Source organism: Chrysemys picta, chromosome 10 (assembly GCF_011386835.1).
Source record: "Chrysemys picta bellii isolate R12L10 chromosome 10, ASM1138683v2, whole genome shotgun sequence".
NCBI classification, from domain to species: domain Eukaryota; kingdom Metazoa; phylum Chordata; order Testudines; family Emydidae; genus Chrysemys; species Chrysemys picta.
The window spans coordinates 34,664,491-34,681,516 of NC_088800.1; the positions used below are offsets into that span (position 1 = coordinate 34,664,491).

The 17,026-nt window shown below is 43.4% G+C and overlaps 1 protein-coding gene across 13 annotated transcripts in view; it reads right to left on the reverse strand.

The window, feature by feature from the left end:
• Positions 1 to 17,026, reverse strand: part of HERC1 (HECT and RLD domain containing E3 ubiquitin protein ligase family member 1) — a 218,434-nt gene that overhangs the window by 59,789 nt on the left and 141,619 nt on the right. For 12 of the 13 annotated variants that reach the window (XM_065558371.1, XM_065558376.1, XM_008164100.4 and 9 more), the window contains 6 exons: positions 16,351 to 16,475; positions 15,874 to 16,094; positions 12,675 to 12,943; positions 12,005 to 12,057; positions 1,265 to 1,465; positions 469 to 643 (listed from right to left, as the gene is read on the reverse strand). In XM_065558371.1, the coding sequence (XP_065414443.1) occupies positions 469 to 643; positions 1,265 to 1,465; positions 12,005 to 12,057; positions 12,675 to 12,943; positions 15,874 to 16,094; positions 16,351 to 16,475 (1,044 nt within the window). The remainder of the gene's footprint in view (positions 1 to 468; positions 644 to 1,264; positions 1,466 to 12,004; positions 12,058 to 12,674; positions 12,944 to 15,873; positions 16,095 to 16,350; positions 16,476 to 17,026) is intronic. The other variant, XM_065558370.1, reaches the window with a different exon arrangement.

Consider the following 17,026-nt stretch of genomic DNA (forward strand, 5'->3'; position numbering starts at 1 on the left):
CCCCCATGCTGTGGTATGAGTGCATACAAGACTCCTGTACAGAGGCAAGAATTTAACCCTGATCTCTTCACTCAATATCAAGTGCCATAACCACAAGACCACCCTTCCTTTACTGATTTAGCTTTAGAAATTCTAACATCTGTCTTGTCTATTAGACTGTAAGCATTCCAGGGAAGGGACCATCTTACACTATGTGTTTCTACAATGTGCAGCACAATTGGGCACTAATCTCAGTTGGGTCCTCTAGGCATTAACCATTATATATAAAGGAAGAAGTGTCTTTTAGGGAAGGAAAGTGAAGAGGCATGGCAGACTGGGGTAAGAGATGGCAGTCAAAAGAAAGCCCTCCTCATAAAAGCAGCACCAAATTATTTAAAATGAGTAACACTGGCCCCACCAGATAACACTGAATCCCTAGCAAATACAAGTTGATAATTAAATCCAGAGGAAATAAAGAATGTCACAAACCTGACAGACAATAGTGACAGTGCTCTCATAACCATGGTTCTTGCAAGAAGTACTTGGGCTGCTGCTGTCACTCTTCTTAGTGCCATAACACGGTCATGTGGATTTACTAGAGCAGCAGCTTGTTCCCCCAGGGTTATCCTGCCAGAAGAACTTTTTTCTATGGAGCCGTGACAGCCTTAAATGTAATAATGATTTGAATTAGTGTTAAACAAAAAGGGACAATTATCGTGTGCTATTAAACACAAAACTACTGTATACAAATTAATACAAATTTTGCAGATTTCAGTTTGTGAGTCCTTATAAAAACTAATCATTGTTTGTATACTCCTAAAATTCTATACCCAATTTAGCCTCTTTAAATTTTCAGCAGATTGGGAACAATTTGACAACAGCCAAAATGCATTACAAAAACCCTTCAAAACAGTGGGCTAGAGATAGACCTCACTACTACAATCTGACCTAGCATGGACCCCTTGTGAGAAGCCCATTTAAGTTACTGTAACTCCCCCAGGGGCTCAGAGGTCCATGAAGGCCATTGCAGGACTGGGGCCACAGTGTTAACAGAAAATCACAGGTTTAAGTCTTTTGTCAATATAAAGAGTCTTGTCTCTCCATCACTACAGCTTCTCTAAAAGATAGGAAAAATTAAGGCCTGACCACATTTCCTGATGTTGGGAGGCTGGGTAGACTGACTGACCCATGATATCATAACTGCCCCTATAAGCACACACCAAAGAAAACAAAATGTCTGTACTTTAAATTAGACTTGAAATATACCTCCCTCTCTCAAATTTACCTATCTGCATCAAAGTCTCCTCCATACTGTTGGTGGCCGTGACCATTGCAACTGATGCTCCTAGTGGATCACTGTCAGGGAACTGAACTGCCTCAGGTACAATACGGCGATCATTTAACCCCAGGGGGCCAGCCAGTAACTCAAATTCCTCTTCTCCTGTCAGCTTTTCATCTTCATCAACATCCAACATATCCCAGTCTTCTAAGGTTGGAGAAATAAACAAGGGTTAGGCACAAAATCTAAACTAGTGCTATCAACTGCAATAATGGGATGCATTTTAAGTAATAGCGTGCTTGTGAATTTAAATAATTTCAATGGATTTAAGAACTTAGACTTAGTGTCATAAAATATGAATTGCAATCCGCATCCTGATTTTTATTAAAAAACAACCCTCATCTTTAGAGGCTTGTATAGATACAGTACAACTGAAATAAAAAAAAATCTAAAATTGCTACATTTGTACAATTTCTGTATTTCTTGTATAAAAAAAGTTGTATGGATAACATTTCTCAAAAGTAAGTGGCATATGTTATGTGACCACTTGTAGAATCAAACCAACTAGTTATCCTTTATATCCTTTAAAGTAAGAAACGGGAAACTCAAAGAGAAGGTTACTCAACTTGTGCAGAAACTGAGGTTCTTCGAGATGGTTGTCCCTGTGGGTGCTCCACTTTAGGTGTTTTGGAGACCTGCGCTTCTAATCAGAGATTTGTAGTAGCAGTTCCCTGGTTGGCCGTGCAGGCCAGGCAGCCATCGCGCACCACTCTGAGCAGTTACTCCGTGCGCACAGCCAATCGTCCCCCAGGTCCTTCTCTACCTCAGAGGATCGACGTGAAACTCTGAAGAAGAGGGGATGGGGGGGGGGTAGTGGAGTACGCACAGGGACAACTATCTCAAAGAACCTCAGTTACTGCACAAGGTGAGTAACCTTCTCTTCTTGTTCGAGGAGTGTCCCTGAGGGTGCTCCTCTTTAGGTGACTGTGCCCCTCAATGGAGGGGAGGGGCTTCGGAGTTGATTTATGTGCAGCAGAGAGGACCGATAGTCCAAACTGGGCATCTGCAGCTGATTGTTGTTCTAATGCATAGTGTTTACTAACGGTATGGCCTGATGCCCAGGTAGCTGCTTTACAAATGTCCGTGATGGGTACATTATTGAGAAATGCTACAGATGTGGATAGTGCCATAGTAAAGAATGTGCGAAGTCCACAGGGAGCTTGCATATTATAATTTTGGTAACATAATTGAATACACGTAGATATCCATTTCGATAGCCTCTGCTTGGAGATCGTTTGACCCTGAGAACGTTCTGTTGTGGATAGGAACAGGATGATTTTTTAAATGTTTTTGTTCTTTCTGTATAGAAAGCTAGCGCTCTGTGGACGTCCAGTGTGTGGAGGGAGGCATCCCTGCTGTCAGCATGCAGTTTTGGGAAAAATACAGATAAGTAAATGGGCTGGTTGAGGTGGAAGGGGGAGGCAACCTTGGGTATGAATTTGGGATGCGGTCGCAAGATTTGTCTTTGAGGAATATGGTATAAGGTGGGTGTGCCATTAAGGCATCCAGCTTTCCCACCCTTCTTGCTGACATGATGGCTACAAGGAAGGTGACCTTCATGGAGAGATGTAACAGTGAGCAAGTCATGTCTAAGAGACTATGCTGGAGAAGGAATTGGGTAGTCCCGTTCTAATGCCTCTTTTGGTAGGCGACGGCCCACCAGAGGCAGGGGAACAAAATCCTCTCTTCTCTCTCTTTTTTTTTTTGCTAAAAGGGAAAGACATTTTAGAGAGAAATTAATAAAGAAAGGGTACTAGTTGGAAAAAACTAAAATAGTAAGAAATAGCTAAAGCTGTTGAGGGCGCTGCTGTTGTTCCAACCGAAGCCAGGGGTGGTAGAGAAGGAACTGTACGGCAGTTGGCTGCACCATGGGGTAACTGTTTGGACCGGCGCAAGATGGCTGCTGCACGTGCGCAGCCAACCGGGGCACTGCTACTACAAATCTCCGATTAGAAGCACAGAGCACTAAGACACCTAAAGTGGAGCACCCACAGGGACAGTCCTCCAAGAAGAACCAGCAGGTTTAGTGCCAGAAGATTCCAAATGCTGCAGTTAGTGAAAAGCCTAGACCAGGAGGTGGGTTTTAAATAATGCAGTAAAAATGTCCAGACTCATGCTCAGATACATATTCAAAGAGAGTGAGTTCCAGAGGCAGTAATTGGGAATGCCTTGCCCTCATATTCATTACAAAGTACAGTAACTCCTCACTTAACGTTGTAGTTATGTTCCTGAAAAATGTGACTTTAAGCGAAACAATGTTAAGCGAATCCAATTTCCCCATAAGAATTAATGTAAATGAGGGGGTTAGGTTCCAGGGAAATTTTTTTCACTAGACAAAAGACTGTATTATATAGGGTTACCATATTTCAACAATCAAAAAAGAGGACGGGAGGAGCCCCGCCCTAGCCCCACCCCCACCCCCATCCTGCCCTAGCCCTGCCCCTGCCCCTTCCACTCCCTCCCACTTTCTGCCCCCTCAGAACCTCCAACCCTCCCCCCCACGCCTTGTCCCCTGACTGCCCCCTCCTGGGACCCCTGCCCCTAACTGCCCCCCAGGACTCCACCCCCTACCTAAGCCTCCCTGCTCCTTGTCCCCTGACTGCCCCCTCCTGAGACCTTCCCCACATCCTAACTGGCCCCCTAGGACCCTACCCCCTACCTGTCCCCTGACTGCCCCAACCCTTATCCACCCCCCCACCCCCTGACAGCCCCCCACAGAACTCCTGACCCATCTAAACCCCTCTGCTCCCTGTCCCCTGACTGTTCCGATCCCTCTCCCCACCCCTGCCACCTGACAGCCCCCCCCTAGAACTCCCAAACACCACCCCCCGCTCCTTGTCCCCTGACTGCCCCCTCCTGGGACCCCCCCTACCTGTACTCTGCCCAAAACCTTACACCCCCAACCCCCAGACAGCCCCCCCCCGAACTCCTGACCCATCCAACCCTCCCCCCTGCTCCCTGTCTCTTGACTACCCCCCCAGAACCTCCCTGCCGCTTCTCTGACCCCCGGCCCCCTTACTGTGCTGCAGAGCTCCGCGCTCGACAGCGGGGGAGGGGAGCAGGGTCGGAGCTCCAGACTGCCGGAGGCCGAGGCGAACGGCCGGCCGGCGATCTGCGAATGCAGGGGGGAGGGAGAGGAGGGGAGTGGTGTCAAGTTGCAGGAAAGAGGAGGGGGAAATGGAGGAGGGGCTCTGGCTGCCGGAGCCCCGTGCGAGTGGCACGATCCGGCCAACTGCCCTGTAAGCCCCGCGCGCTCTGCATGGGGGGGAAATCCGGACATTGACAGATTCCCCCCGGACGCTATATATATATATATATATATATATATATATATAGAGAGAGAGAGAGAGAGAGAGAGAGAGAGAGAGAGAGAGAGAGAGAGAGAGAATAAGTTTTAAACAAACAATTTAATACTGGTACACAGTGATGATGATTGTAAGCTTGGTTGAGGTGGAGGAGTCAGAGGGTGCGATATTTCCCTTACTGCTAAATGATGAACTAGCAATTGGCTGAGCCCTCAAGGGTTAACTCTCTCACTCTACAGGGCAGCAGGAATGGAGGGAGATATGCGCATTTCCCTTTTAGGTACACTGCCTTGTTAATTAGATCAGCTTGCTGAGACAGCAGCTGCTGCAAGCTCCCTCTGTCCTGAGCCCTGGTGTGTGTCCCCTGCTCTATGGAAGATGGGGTAAGCGGGGTGCAGGAGCAGGGGGACACCCTGACATTAGCCCCCCCTTCTTTCTTCCCTCCCCCCCGCACAGCAAGCAGGAGTCTCGGGGAGCAGCTCCAAGGCAGAGGGCAGGAGCAGCACATGGCAATGGGGGAGGGACAGCTGCAATTGCTAGCCTGCTGGGCAGCTGCTGCACAGGGAACTTAGAGGAATGGGGAGCTGATAGGGGGGTTGTTGGTCCACCCTGGTTCCAAGCCCCCACCAGCTAGCTGCAACAGGCTGTTCTTCCTGCAAACAATAGACAAAGCAGGCGACTGCCAAACGACGTTAGAAGGGAGCATTACATAACTTTAAACGAGCATGTTCCCTAATTGATCAGCAACGTAACAATGAAACACTCCGGGATGACTTTAAGTGAGGAGTTACTGTATTATGAATGTGGTTTTGGGCTTTGTGCAGTTATAGGGCCATTTTTACTCTTTTCCCTTTTCAGGGGATATATATATATATTTAAAAAGAATAATTTAAAAGTATGATTTTAGTGATAAAAAAAACTTGATTTCACTCTGGGATTGACAGAGAAGTCAATTAACGTGGTGCTGCCCTCCTCCACCTTTGTCACTCACCTTGTGGAATGGAAACACGTTAATTTACACACACAGAAAACCTCAGCATCTCGTAGAAGCTGAATTTGCCCCTGTAACTGGGTGCTGGTCTTGGAAGATGCACATGAGCTTCCCCACACCCTGTTCCAAGGCTCTTCCCTTTAAGGCTGAAAGGACTGAGCTCAGGGAGCACATGATGGGTAACTGCAAGTTGCAATCAGCACTTGCTATAACAGAAACAACCTCCCCTTAGTAGAGACCTCCCCAGGACCAGAGAAGGACCTGGGTGGGACTCTCCATAGGAGCCAGGAAGGGGGCTACCTAGCACCCCTCCCTTTCTCAGCTAGCAGAAAGCACGAAAGTATCTGCTCCTAAATGTTTTGTATTATTTTGAGCCTTTGTATCTTGTGTTGATTAATAAACCTGCCCTGAAGAAAAAGATGTGGCTATAAATTTGAGTATGTGGGCTTTTTTTGGGCTCCTCCGACAGGCAAACCTGATCCCCAACATACAGTCCCTGATTGCAGAAACTTTTATTAAAACTTGTAGCATAATCAACCAAATCACCAGTCATTTCACATACTCACAAGTCACAAAGGGCAGGAGAACTGATTTTTTTATTTAGAATTTTAAAAATGAAATTAGCCTGAAGAACATATTAGAACGATTTTGAAGTATAACTTGCAGTACCCTTTTCATAGCAGATTTATTTGCACGAAAGGAGAGGTTACTTACCTTGTACAATAATTTGAGTTCTTCAAGATGTGTCCCCCTCTGGGTGCTCCACTATGAGAATGTGGTGTGCCTACACGCTCTTGACTAGAGATTTTCATCAGCAGTGCCATGGGTCCGTGTCTGCATTCTAGACAACCTCATGCTGTGGTGTGAGGGCATATGGGGAAGGGTGGACCTGCTGCCAATCCAGTTACTTCTCAATTACAAACATCCAGTTAGAGATTCATGGTAGTGGGGAAGGAGGGTGAGTAGTGAAGCAAAGAACTCTAGTTACTGTACAAGGTAAGTAACCTCTCGTTCTTCTTCAAGTAGTGTCCCTATGGATACATCAGGAGACTTCCAGGCAGTACCTCCATCATGTAGGCGGCTGCGAGGTAGTGGATTCAGTATGGATCACAGGACAGCATTACAATAATCTGCATCAGTTCTGGAAGCAGGCACGAAAGTGTAATGCTGATAAAATGTGTCAAAGACCAGATGGCTGTCCTGCAGATATCTGAGGTATATTTTTGAGAAGGCCTACAGAGGTAGATTGAGCCTTGGTGGAATGAGCAATTACCGTCGGGGAGGCGGGGGTGAACCCCTGTGGCTTTGTAACAGGACAAGACACATCCTGTAATCCACCTAGACAGTCTTTGGGTTGAGATCAAATGTCCTTTCATTTGTTCGAAAACGGAGATGAAGAGACATGGGAAAGCCCAAGAGTCGAGTCCTGTCAAGGTAAAAGGCAAGAGCTCTTTCAACATCCAGTGAGGATGAGTGAGGTCTGGGGTAAAACACCAGTAGGTGAATCTCCTGATTAATGTGGTATTCAGGAGAAACTTTAGGAAGGAGGTGAAGGTGTGAACACAAAGTCACCTTAACCCACTAGAACACCATGTACAGTGAACTTGTCATCAAGGTTCCAAGCTCCCTACTCTCCTGACTAAGGTAATGGCTATGAGGAACGAGGTCTTGAGGGACAAATGAAGGAGGAAAACTCTCCATAGATTCATATGGGGGTTTCCTTAGAGCACTGAGAATTAAGTTCAGGTCCTATGGTGGAGTTGTCTTTTTGACAGGCGGGAAGGGGTTGAACAAGCCCTTGATAAATCTTGCAGTGGTATGGTGGGTGAAGACTGAGAACCTTTCTATGGGAGGGTGAAAATCTGTGATAGCAGCTAGATGAATCTTAATGGAGCTCTGCGATAAGCCTGTGGTCATTAAATTCAGCAGGTAATTGAGAATGTAAGCCAAACAGGACTGAAGAGGAGATATAGACTGACAGCTGCAGCAAGACTGGAAGAGTTTCCACTTCTGCCAGTAAGTTTTCTTAGTTGTAAGCTTTCTGCTATTGAGCAGCACCATTTGAATTTCTGGGGAACAAACTTGTTCTTTACCAGAGAGCCATAGAGTAGCCACATCTTGAAGTGAGGCACCAAGAGACGGGTGCAGGTGGCTGATCCTGACTCCTGAGTGAGGAAAGTCAGCTTCAGGGAAGGCATAGAGGCAGCTGCAGGGACATGCAAACCAGCTTCGGGAACCACACCTGTCTGAGCCATGATAGTGGACCTAATATACCTGGATTTCAGTAAAGCGTTTGATACTGTACCCCATGAGGAATTATTGGTTAAACTGGAAAACATGGGGATCGATATGAAAATCCAGAGGTGGATAAAGAATTGGTTAATGGGGAGAATGCAGCGGGTAGTATTAAAGGGTGAACTGTCAGGTTGGAGGGAGGTTACTAGTGGAGTGCCTCAAGGTTCGGTTTTGGGACCCATTTTATTTAATCTATTTATAACTGACCTCGGAACCGATTGCAGGAGTGGGCTGATAAAGTTTGCGGATGATACGAAGATGGGAGGCGTTGCAAATTCGGAGGAGGATAGGGATATTCTGCAGGGAGACTTGAATGAGCTTGTAAATTGGAGTATCAGAAATAGGATGAAATTTAATAGTGAAAAGTGTAAGGTGATGCACTTGGGGATGACTAATAACAATTTTAGTTACAAGATGGGGACGCATTGGTTAGAAGTAACGGAAGAGGAGAAGGACCTAGGGGTCCTTGTAGACCGCAGGATGACTAAGAGTCGACAATGTGACGTGGCAGTAAAAAAAGCCAATGCGGTCTTGGGATGCATTAGGCGAGGGATATCTAGTAGGGATAAGGAGGTCCTGCTTCCGTTGTATAAGGCGCTGGTGAGACCTCATTTGGAGTACTGTGTGCAGTTCTGGTCTCCCATGTTTAAAAAAGATGAACTCAAACTGGAACGGGTGCAGAGAAGGGCGACTAGGATGATCAGAGGAATGGAAAACCTGTCGTATGAAAGGAGACTAGAGGAGCTTGGGTTGTTTAGTCTGACAAAGCGTAGACTGAGGGGGGATATGATTGCTATCTTTAAATATATCAGAGGGATAAATACAAGGGAGGGAGAGGAACTATTCCAGCTCAGTACTAATGTGGACACGAGAACGAATGGATATAAACTGGCTGTGGGGAAGTTCAGGCTTGAAATTAGACGAAGGTTTCTGACCGTCAGAGGGGTGAAATATTGGAACGGCCTTCCGAGGGAAACGGTGGGGGCGACGGACCTGTCTGGTTTTAAGATTAAGTTAGATAAGTTTATGGAGGGAATGGTTTAATGGTAAAACATAGTAGCCAAGGAAAACCAAGCAATGGTACGTAAATAGTATAATGGCCAACAGGGGTCAGACTAGAGACTCTTGCCTACATGCTTTGGGTCTTACTGATCGTCATATTTGGGGTCGGGAAGGAATTTTCCTCCAGGGTAAATTGGCTGAGCCTCTGGAGGTTTTTCGCCTTCCTCCGCAGCATGGGGCAGGGATCACTAGCAGGAGGGTCTCTGCCGATTGAAGTCACTAAAACACAGGATTGGGGACTTCAATGGCAGAGTCCAGAGAAGGGTTTTGTGGCCTGCAGCATGCAGGGGGTCAGACCAGATGATCATAATGGTCCCTTCTGACCTTAAAGTCTATGAGTCTATGAGGATGGCTACTAATAGTTTCTCTTGTTTCATTTTGTTTAGGAACTTGAGCAGTACAGGCTTTGGGGAACAAGTGTATGGCAGGATGTGAGGTTAAGTAATAACTAAGATATCTCCCATTGAGTTGTGGCTGTGCCCTCCCCTCAAGCAGAATTGTCTGCACTTCACGTTGAATGGTGTCGAGAGAAACAAGCCAATCTCCCAGTTCCAAAGAGGGCACTATCATTGCTAGGGTCACTACTCTGAACCACTGGAAGCAGACAAAGGTATTTAAAGTGCTGAGGTCGAAAATTGGTCTCCACCTCCCACCCAGCCCTGTTTTTCTTTGGGACAAGGAAGTACCAAGAATAGAATCCTCTTTCAATGAAGTCCGGTGGAACAGTTTTGATAGCTCCCAGAGCTAGGATGGATTATACCTTTGGCCTTAAGTGGTCTTTGTGAGAGAGGTCCCTGAAGAGGGATAGGGAAGGAAGTGTAAGGAGCTGTAGAAATCACTTCTAGGATCTGAAGTGATGAGCTCCCAGGAAGGAAGGAAATGGAAGAGATGATCCCCATATGGATAAGGGGGGGGGGACAGGTGCAGTGTATGATCTGGGATAGATAGTTTGTGATTCTCAACCAATGGGTCAAAACAGGCATTTTGAGGATGTCACAGACTGAGAGGTTGCTAAGAAGAGGGCGAAAATCTGGGATTTTGGCTCGGGCAGTGGGGAGGGGTTCAGCTGGTCTGATAGTGGATTGGGCAAGACTGTTGAGACGTCTGCGATTTGATATCTTTTCTTTTTGTTGCAGCTGTACAGATGTCCAAAGACTGAAGTGTTACCCGGGAGTCTGTAAGAGAATGAAGGGACCCATTCATGGAATCACTAAACAACTTAGGTCCCTCAAAGGGATCCTTGACAGTTTTTTGTGCTTCCAGGAAAAGCCAGGAAGCTCGATGCATGAATACTGTCATAGCCACGGAATGTGAAGCTTGTCAGTGGCATCAAGTGAGGCCTGGAGAGACCCCTTGGCAACTGTCTGGCCTTCTGTAATGAGGGCCTGAAATTGTTCTCTCTGCTCCTGAGGCAGATGTTCAATAAAAGATGAGAGTTCTGAATAGACTCTGAAGTCATATTTTGCTACCAGGGCTTGATAATTAGCTACTCTGAACCGCAAGGAGGCTGAGGAGTAGCTCTTGTGGTCCAGAAGGTCCAACTGCTTTAGCTCCTTATCAGATGGTATTGAACAGGATCAGTGTTACCTTTTCCATTTGTTAACAACTACAACAACCAGAGAGAGGAGAGGAGAGGAGAGGAGAGTGGAAGGAAAAATATATTCCGAGCCTCTTGATGGGATGGGATGCAGTACCTTTTGTCAGCTCGTTTACACGTGGATGGGACAGTAGCTGGGGTTTGTTATATCGTGCATGCTAGGTTATGCAGAGCATCGGTGATAGGAAAGGTCTGCTACCCTTTTTATAATGTCTTGGAAAGCCTTAAAAGTCATCAGTATAAGAAAATTGGAGAGTCCTGGCAGCCTCATATGGTAAGGACGAGGACTTGTAACAAGGTGGAGTTTCTTACTCTTCTGTTGGTTCCTCCTCTGAGAGATGTATCTGTGGGACAGGGCCTTAGGGAATCAGTTAATGCTCCTGACAAGTCCTCTTTTGAGAGGGTAACCTGTAAAAACGGTTGCCATAAAGAGCCCTCTAAGCCCACTGATGTGCAGCATAAGGGAAAGAGGCAGGACTCCAAGGTTGACCTTGCCAGCATAGCCAGGTGTGCTTCCTGCTAAGAGCCTCCCCTTTCAGTGGTAACCTCAAAAGAAAAAGGCTGGAAGGGAGAGGAACCTTGTACAGCTACCTCTGAGTCAAATGAGGGAGCACACCCCGCATCCACACGTTTGGGGGGGGGGGGGAGGGAAGAGAGGGGGAGCAGTGCCAGTACCCAGTTATCAGATTGGCACCGGGCCTCTGGAAGAAACCTGTACTTGCATCGGTACACAGGTTTGAAAAAGAGGATGGTGAGGCAGTACCAGATAATGTTGTATCACTACCAGCTAGAAATAAACCTCAGTATCCTCAAAGAGGCTGCATGGAGACCGTGTTGGTAGCAGAGGGCCAGTCACGAAAGATGAATATCGAGGGCAAGTAGGCTCTTGGAGGTAAGCTGGTACCAGTGCAGAGTACCAGTGATTTGGGCTCTTTAAGGATTTGCAGGTCTTCATGAGATAGGAGCCTGGACTGTACCAGGGGACTCTGAATTGGGTTCCTCAGGTGTCAGAATGTCAGGTCGTACTGAAGACTGTACCAAAGTGTGATCAGTACAGCTTTTGCTTCTGGCTACAGAAGACAGTAACAATGAGGACTGCACCTTGGCTCTGGACTTGGGAGGCACTAAGCCCGATGCTCGTGCTGCTCTAGACAGCTTCTCAGTATGCAAATGGTCTTCTTAGCTGGTACCCTGGACGCAATACTAGAGGGAATGGGAGCCTCAGTGGCACTAAGATTGGGATGTGAGGTAGGCACAGACTTGCGGACACTGCTGACAAAAATCTCTGATCAAGAACGCACTGTCTGCACACTTTGAATAGTGTCCCCAGAGGTGTTCCATGTTACAAAGTAGTATATTTATGAAGGATTGAAAAAACATGTAACAACAGTTTCATAAAAGTAACGTATCTTCAAAAACTCAGAGTAAAGAAATACCTTCATAGACACTGTCTTGCTTGCCTATTAAGTCAGGAGCCTGGCCTTTGTACCTGCACCAAACAAGAAGAATATTTTATTAAGAGCATACTAAGTAACAAAATGTCTCAAAAGAACAATGATATACACATATATATTTAAAAATAGAACTATATTACAGTTAGGTAATATGTAAAATGTTTTCTGAGGATTGCTACTCAGGAACAATAGTCTATATTCAACAAAAGGCCTGTTAAGAGTGGGAGTCTTATAGCATATAACCTTAAAAAAAAAAAATCCATTTTGTGATACCGAAAGAAGGATGCTAATACTCCTAAAAAATACTGTAATAGCTTCATTTTTAAAGCTGCTGGGCTAATCAAACTACTTACTTGTTTCTTAGTAAAAATGGATTCAAGCAGGGCTTGAATCTAGGCTCCAAGACTTGTTTATTACATGTATTTTGGAAAATTATTAAACGATGAAAAGATTTAATTTTCCCTTTCCATAAAAGGTGTGATCTTAGAAAGATTTTTAATCTCAGTTACCACCAACAATACTGGTGCGAACTGTAAAGCCGGCAAAATCAAACTCTCTTTAAGATGCATACATTGATGGACGTTTTCAATTTTCCCTCTTAATGAAACTTCCCAAACCTAATGAAATCTCCCACCACAATTTTCTTTTGTACCTTTCTGATGTTGATGTCTTGGATTTACTTTTCAAGGCCAAATATTTCTCTCTGCAGCTGCCACACAATAGGTAGTATGGATTTCCACTTCCACATTCACCACCGAACCATCCATCCACATAGGAACCATTGCTGCGATAGCCTTGTCGATTTGCACTACGGCCACAACCAGGGTGATTTCTTTTCATGTGTTGATTGAAGCTGACAACACTGGATTCACACAATTCACAAACCACCACTTCTTCTCTGTCTTCAGACTCACAAACATGCTGTATAATATAATTTTCATATGAAATTACTAGATATAGAATAATTATGCTCATATTAGAAACAAGAGTACTTCTATTTTTGTTAAGTGGATTTTTCTATTTATGTCTGCTAAGCACGCATGACGGTATTTGTGTTGTAGGTTTTACTTAGAAGCAGACCAGAGGTGGCTAAGTTATTGTGGGCGGAGGAAGGTGGCAGGTGTCTTTCCCTTTTTGATTGTAGTACAACATTTCCATAAAAAAAAAAAAATCTTATACTTGTGCACTCTCTCACCTTGATCAAGCCCAGTTTAGCTAGCCCGACCTTCTCGTATGTAATAACTTGTTCTTCAAAACAAGTATAAGTAGTTGATCTTTCAATTTATGCTTTCACAAAGTATAGAAAGGATGATTTAGAAAAAAGGGAAGGGGGGGAAGAAATCTGTCCCAATATGTCACATTACACTGGTCTACAATTTTTGAGAAGTCGTCTGCTTCAGAGATAAAATGTGCTATTTATTATGTATTTTGATGTGCTGAATTCAAATATGACAATTAAAACAACTGATTGGCTACTGTTTCTAAGATATTTAAGTTTTTACATTTTATGTCTATGTATATTGTGTAGATGATAGAGTTTTAATAAAATTGTAAACCTAGGTCTTCTCATGTGTTTATGGTTGCTTTACATGATAATATTTCACCTGTCCTGTTTATGTAACACTTTAAAAATCAGCAAAAGGGTTATATAAATAAAATTTATTATGAAACAAAAGGCAAAAAACTATTATGTACATAGTTTAGTCCTATTCAGTGTCTACTTGGCGCTTCTTGGCTTGTCTCTTGTATTCATTAAATGGAGCATCTCTTGTCACTGTCCAGCAACAGTCTGGGGCCCACCTCTTGTCCTCATCTCCAATTTTGCAGCCAAAATAAAGATGATAGGCTTTCTTAACCATAGTGGTTATACTGCAATTTGGAGATGCAAAAGTCACTTCACCACAAACCTAGCAGAAGTTATCTACACTGTTCACACAAGTACGAGGCATCTCTGCTCACTTTGGCTAAACAGAAATGTGTCCCTTTGCAAAATCAAACACTGAAAAATAGGAGAGCACGACACTGTATGATTTCTAGAGCTGATATAGGGTAATTTGTTCAGCAGAGTGACGTAAGCTTCGTTATGATTGCATCATCCATGACTTCTAGGAATAACATGATGCAATTCATATCACGTATGACGCAATACCAGCTTCAGATTGCATCATTCATTGTTTTGCCTAAAAAGCAAGTACTGTCCAAACCCAGTCATAGATTTATTCATAGATCCAGTCAAAGATGTATTTTAGTCATTTCTGGTTTAAATTGAGATCCCTTCCCTTTATAACTCATTTATCCTCCACCATTCCCAAGTCAAGGGTCGTATATACTGATCCAATAGCATATCTTGAAAACTAGAGCCAATCAACAATTTTAAGCATCATTTTCGTTCTCAGCGACCCAGAATTAGTAAAGTTTGACTACATTTATTTCAGAAGCATTTTGGCTGTAGAGCAGTGTTATCAGAACTTCTGCCTCTAAATTCCCTACAATCTAGCCCTCAAGAATCATTCTGCTTCAGCCCACCAAAGACTATATAAGTTATTCATTTACTCATTTATTGGCAGAGTTTGGATACAGAACAGGGAAAAAATGTAATATTTTTTCAGACTGTTGGCTACTACATTCAATGAGTGACATTGATTACTGCTCAAGTCTACACATACCGTACACCAAAGTGTCTGAATTTGGAACTCACTGATTGAAGATGGCAATTCTACCAAAAGCTGTTAGTACTGTCAAGAATCTCAGTTTAAACAGACTTACTAGGAACTTAAATACACATGGCCAAATTTTCAAATTCTGCCTTTGAAACTACACATGCAAATATGTTCATATTGTCTGAATGTGCAAATCAGGTAACTGCGTGTTACAAAACCCCCCACAAGTTTCAACTGAGCGTACTAATTTGTGAAATCAGCCAACAAAGCTGCATACCCAACGTCTAAGGAAGCTGCAGTTATTAAATTTACCAATCTCATTTTAACTATAGGGAACACTGAAAATACCACAATAAAGACAAATACTGTATGTGAGATCGTAATAGTAACATTTTAACAGTACCTACTGTAACATGCATAGCAACACTGAACACAGTCACACTAAGATATCAAGTCTAATTCGCCTGTAAATTACACTGCTGTAAATCAGGACTAACTGAAGTCAATGGAGTTACACAGGTGATAGGAGAATAGAGCCAACTATATCAACTTTTGCAAAACTTAGAGGTAGTAATATTATTATAGGACAGTGTCACAAAAACAACAAAGCCTCTCAATCCTCTTTATATGACTACAATGAAGGGGGAAAAAGCTAATCTGAACTAATGGCTCCCTCTAAATACAGAAAACAAACTTTCATTGCTATAACGAAGATACAACTGAATGAACGGGAACTTTATTCCATTTCACTGGACAGTATCTCCTATCAGTTTCATTTGTTTGCTTTGTTTTTTTCTAACTGAAGAATGGTTAGCAATTGTTTTATCCTTCTACTGCTTTATCCCACATAAATTTAGCAATCTAGTACAGGCGTTTGTTTTCTAAAATTGGATGTCATGATCAAAATAAATTAGCTAATGTACCACTTATTCCTTTTCTTAGGGAAGAAACTAATGAAATATGTGCAGATGAACACAGCAAGAATCAACGGAATAAATTAGTTATGTACAGCTCTCTTCTCATTAAAGTGATGCTACAGACATCAAAGTAGCTTTAAGCACTATTATGGTTTAGAAACTCATTATGTCCAAGCAGAAAGCTATTAATGCAATGTGTTATTTTAATTGTGAAATATGATTTTGCAAAAAGCAGTAAGTAAGTAAAAGCAGCCCCAGCTGCAGTCACACACACCCAGGTAGGCCAATCCAATACCTCTGGGATCCACATTCCCAGAATATCATTATCACTGGCCAGATCCTGTCCAAACATTGCTTCCATTGCTTCATCATCAAGGTCAATTTCTAACTCTTCATCCAAGTTGAAGTCATATAAGGCTCCTGGATCTTGCTGCAAAGATATTCCCTCTCTCCGACTCTGATTTCTGTGAGCCTGTACGGAGCGGTATAATCCCGCTCAAATCAAAGAGAAAACATTCTTTACTTTGCATGTAATTAAAAAGATAGCCCATTCAAAAGCTTTTTAAAAATACTACTAGTAAAATTAATATATTTTTATTCATTCCTGTATATAAGAAATTAAGCTAAATATATACTGAAATATGTACAAGCAGGATTTATTTTTTTAAAGTTCCATATTAGATGCTAAATACCTTCTTCTCCCAAATTTATCAAATGAACAAAGATGTTCGAATCATTTTAGTGCACTTACCAGCACGTGCTAGCAATGTCCGGGCAGCTAAGTCAAATTTGTGTCTCCTTGTTACTGCTGACCGACCTCTTGAGGGGGGTCCACTTCCAGAAGCTGCATTCTCTGCATGATCCATATTATCAGGACTGGGAGAATAGTTTGAATATTCAACAGGTAAGCCAAAAAACATTTTGCATGGATCTTACAAAAAAAAAAAAGAAGTGAAAACACTGATGGTAGTAAATTCAATTTTCTCCCTCCAAAAAAGGAACTTCAGAAATTTATCATCTTGTTTCTATTCATATTTATACTATAACCCCCATTAATAGTGAGAAGGAGTTGCATGCATGTGTTACATCAGCAAAAGAACACAAGAAGGCTGATGTATCATCCTTGACTTACTCTGTGGGGCCTAGATATTGCAGGAGCCTCAGAAAAGTATTCATTTTACATTCTGCACACTACTAGCATAAACTGGGAAACAACAGAAATATAAACATCTGTTTATCTCCTCAATCACTCTCCCTTTTTGACAAACGTAAGGATGTGTGTATGGAAAAGTAACCTTTAAATGTGTGACCCCCTAATATTTATTCTTCACCTGAAGTTAAGTCTCTGTGACATTATAATTATCTCTAGAGCCAGTAACTGTGACACCCAGGGCCAAATATCTAAGCAGGATTAAGCAACCAAACAA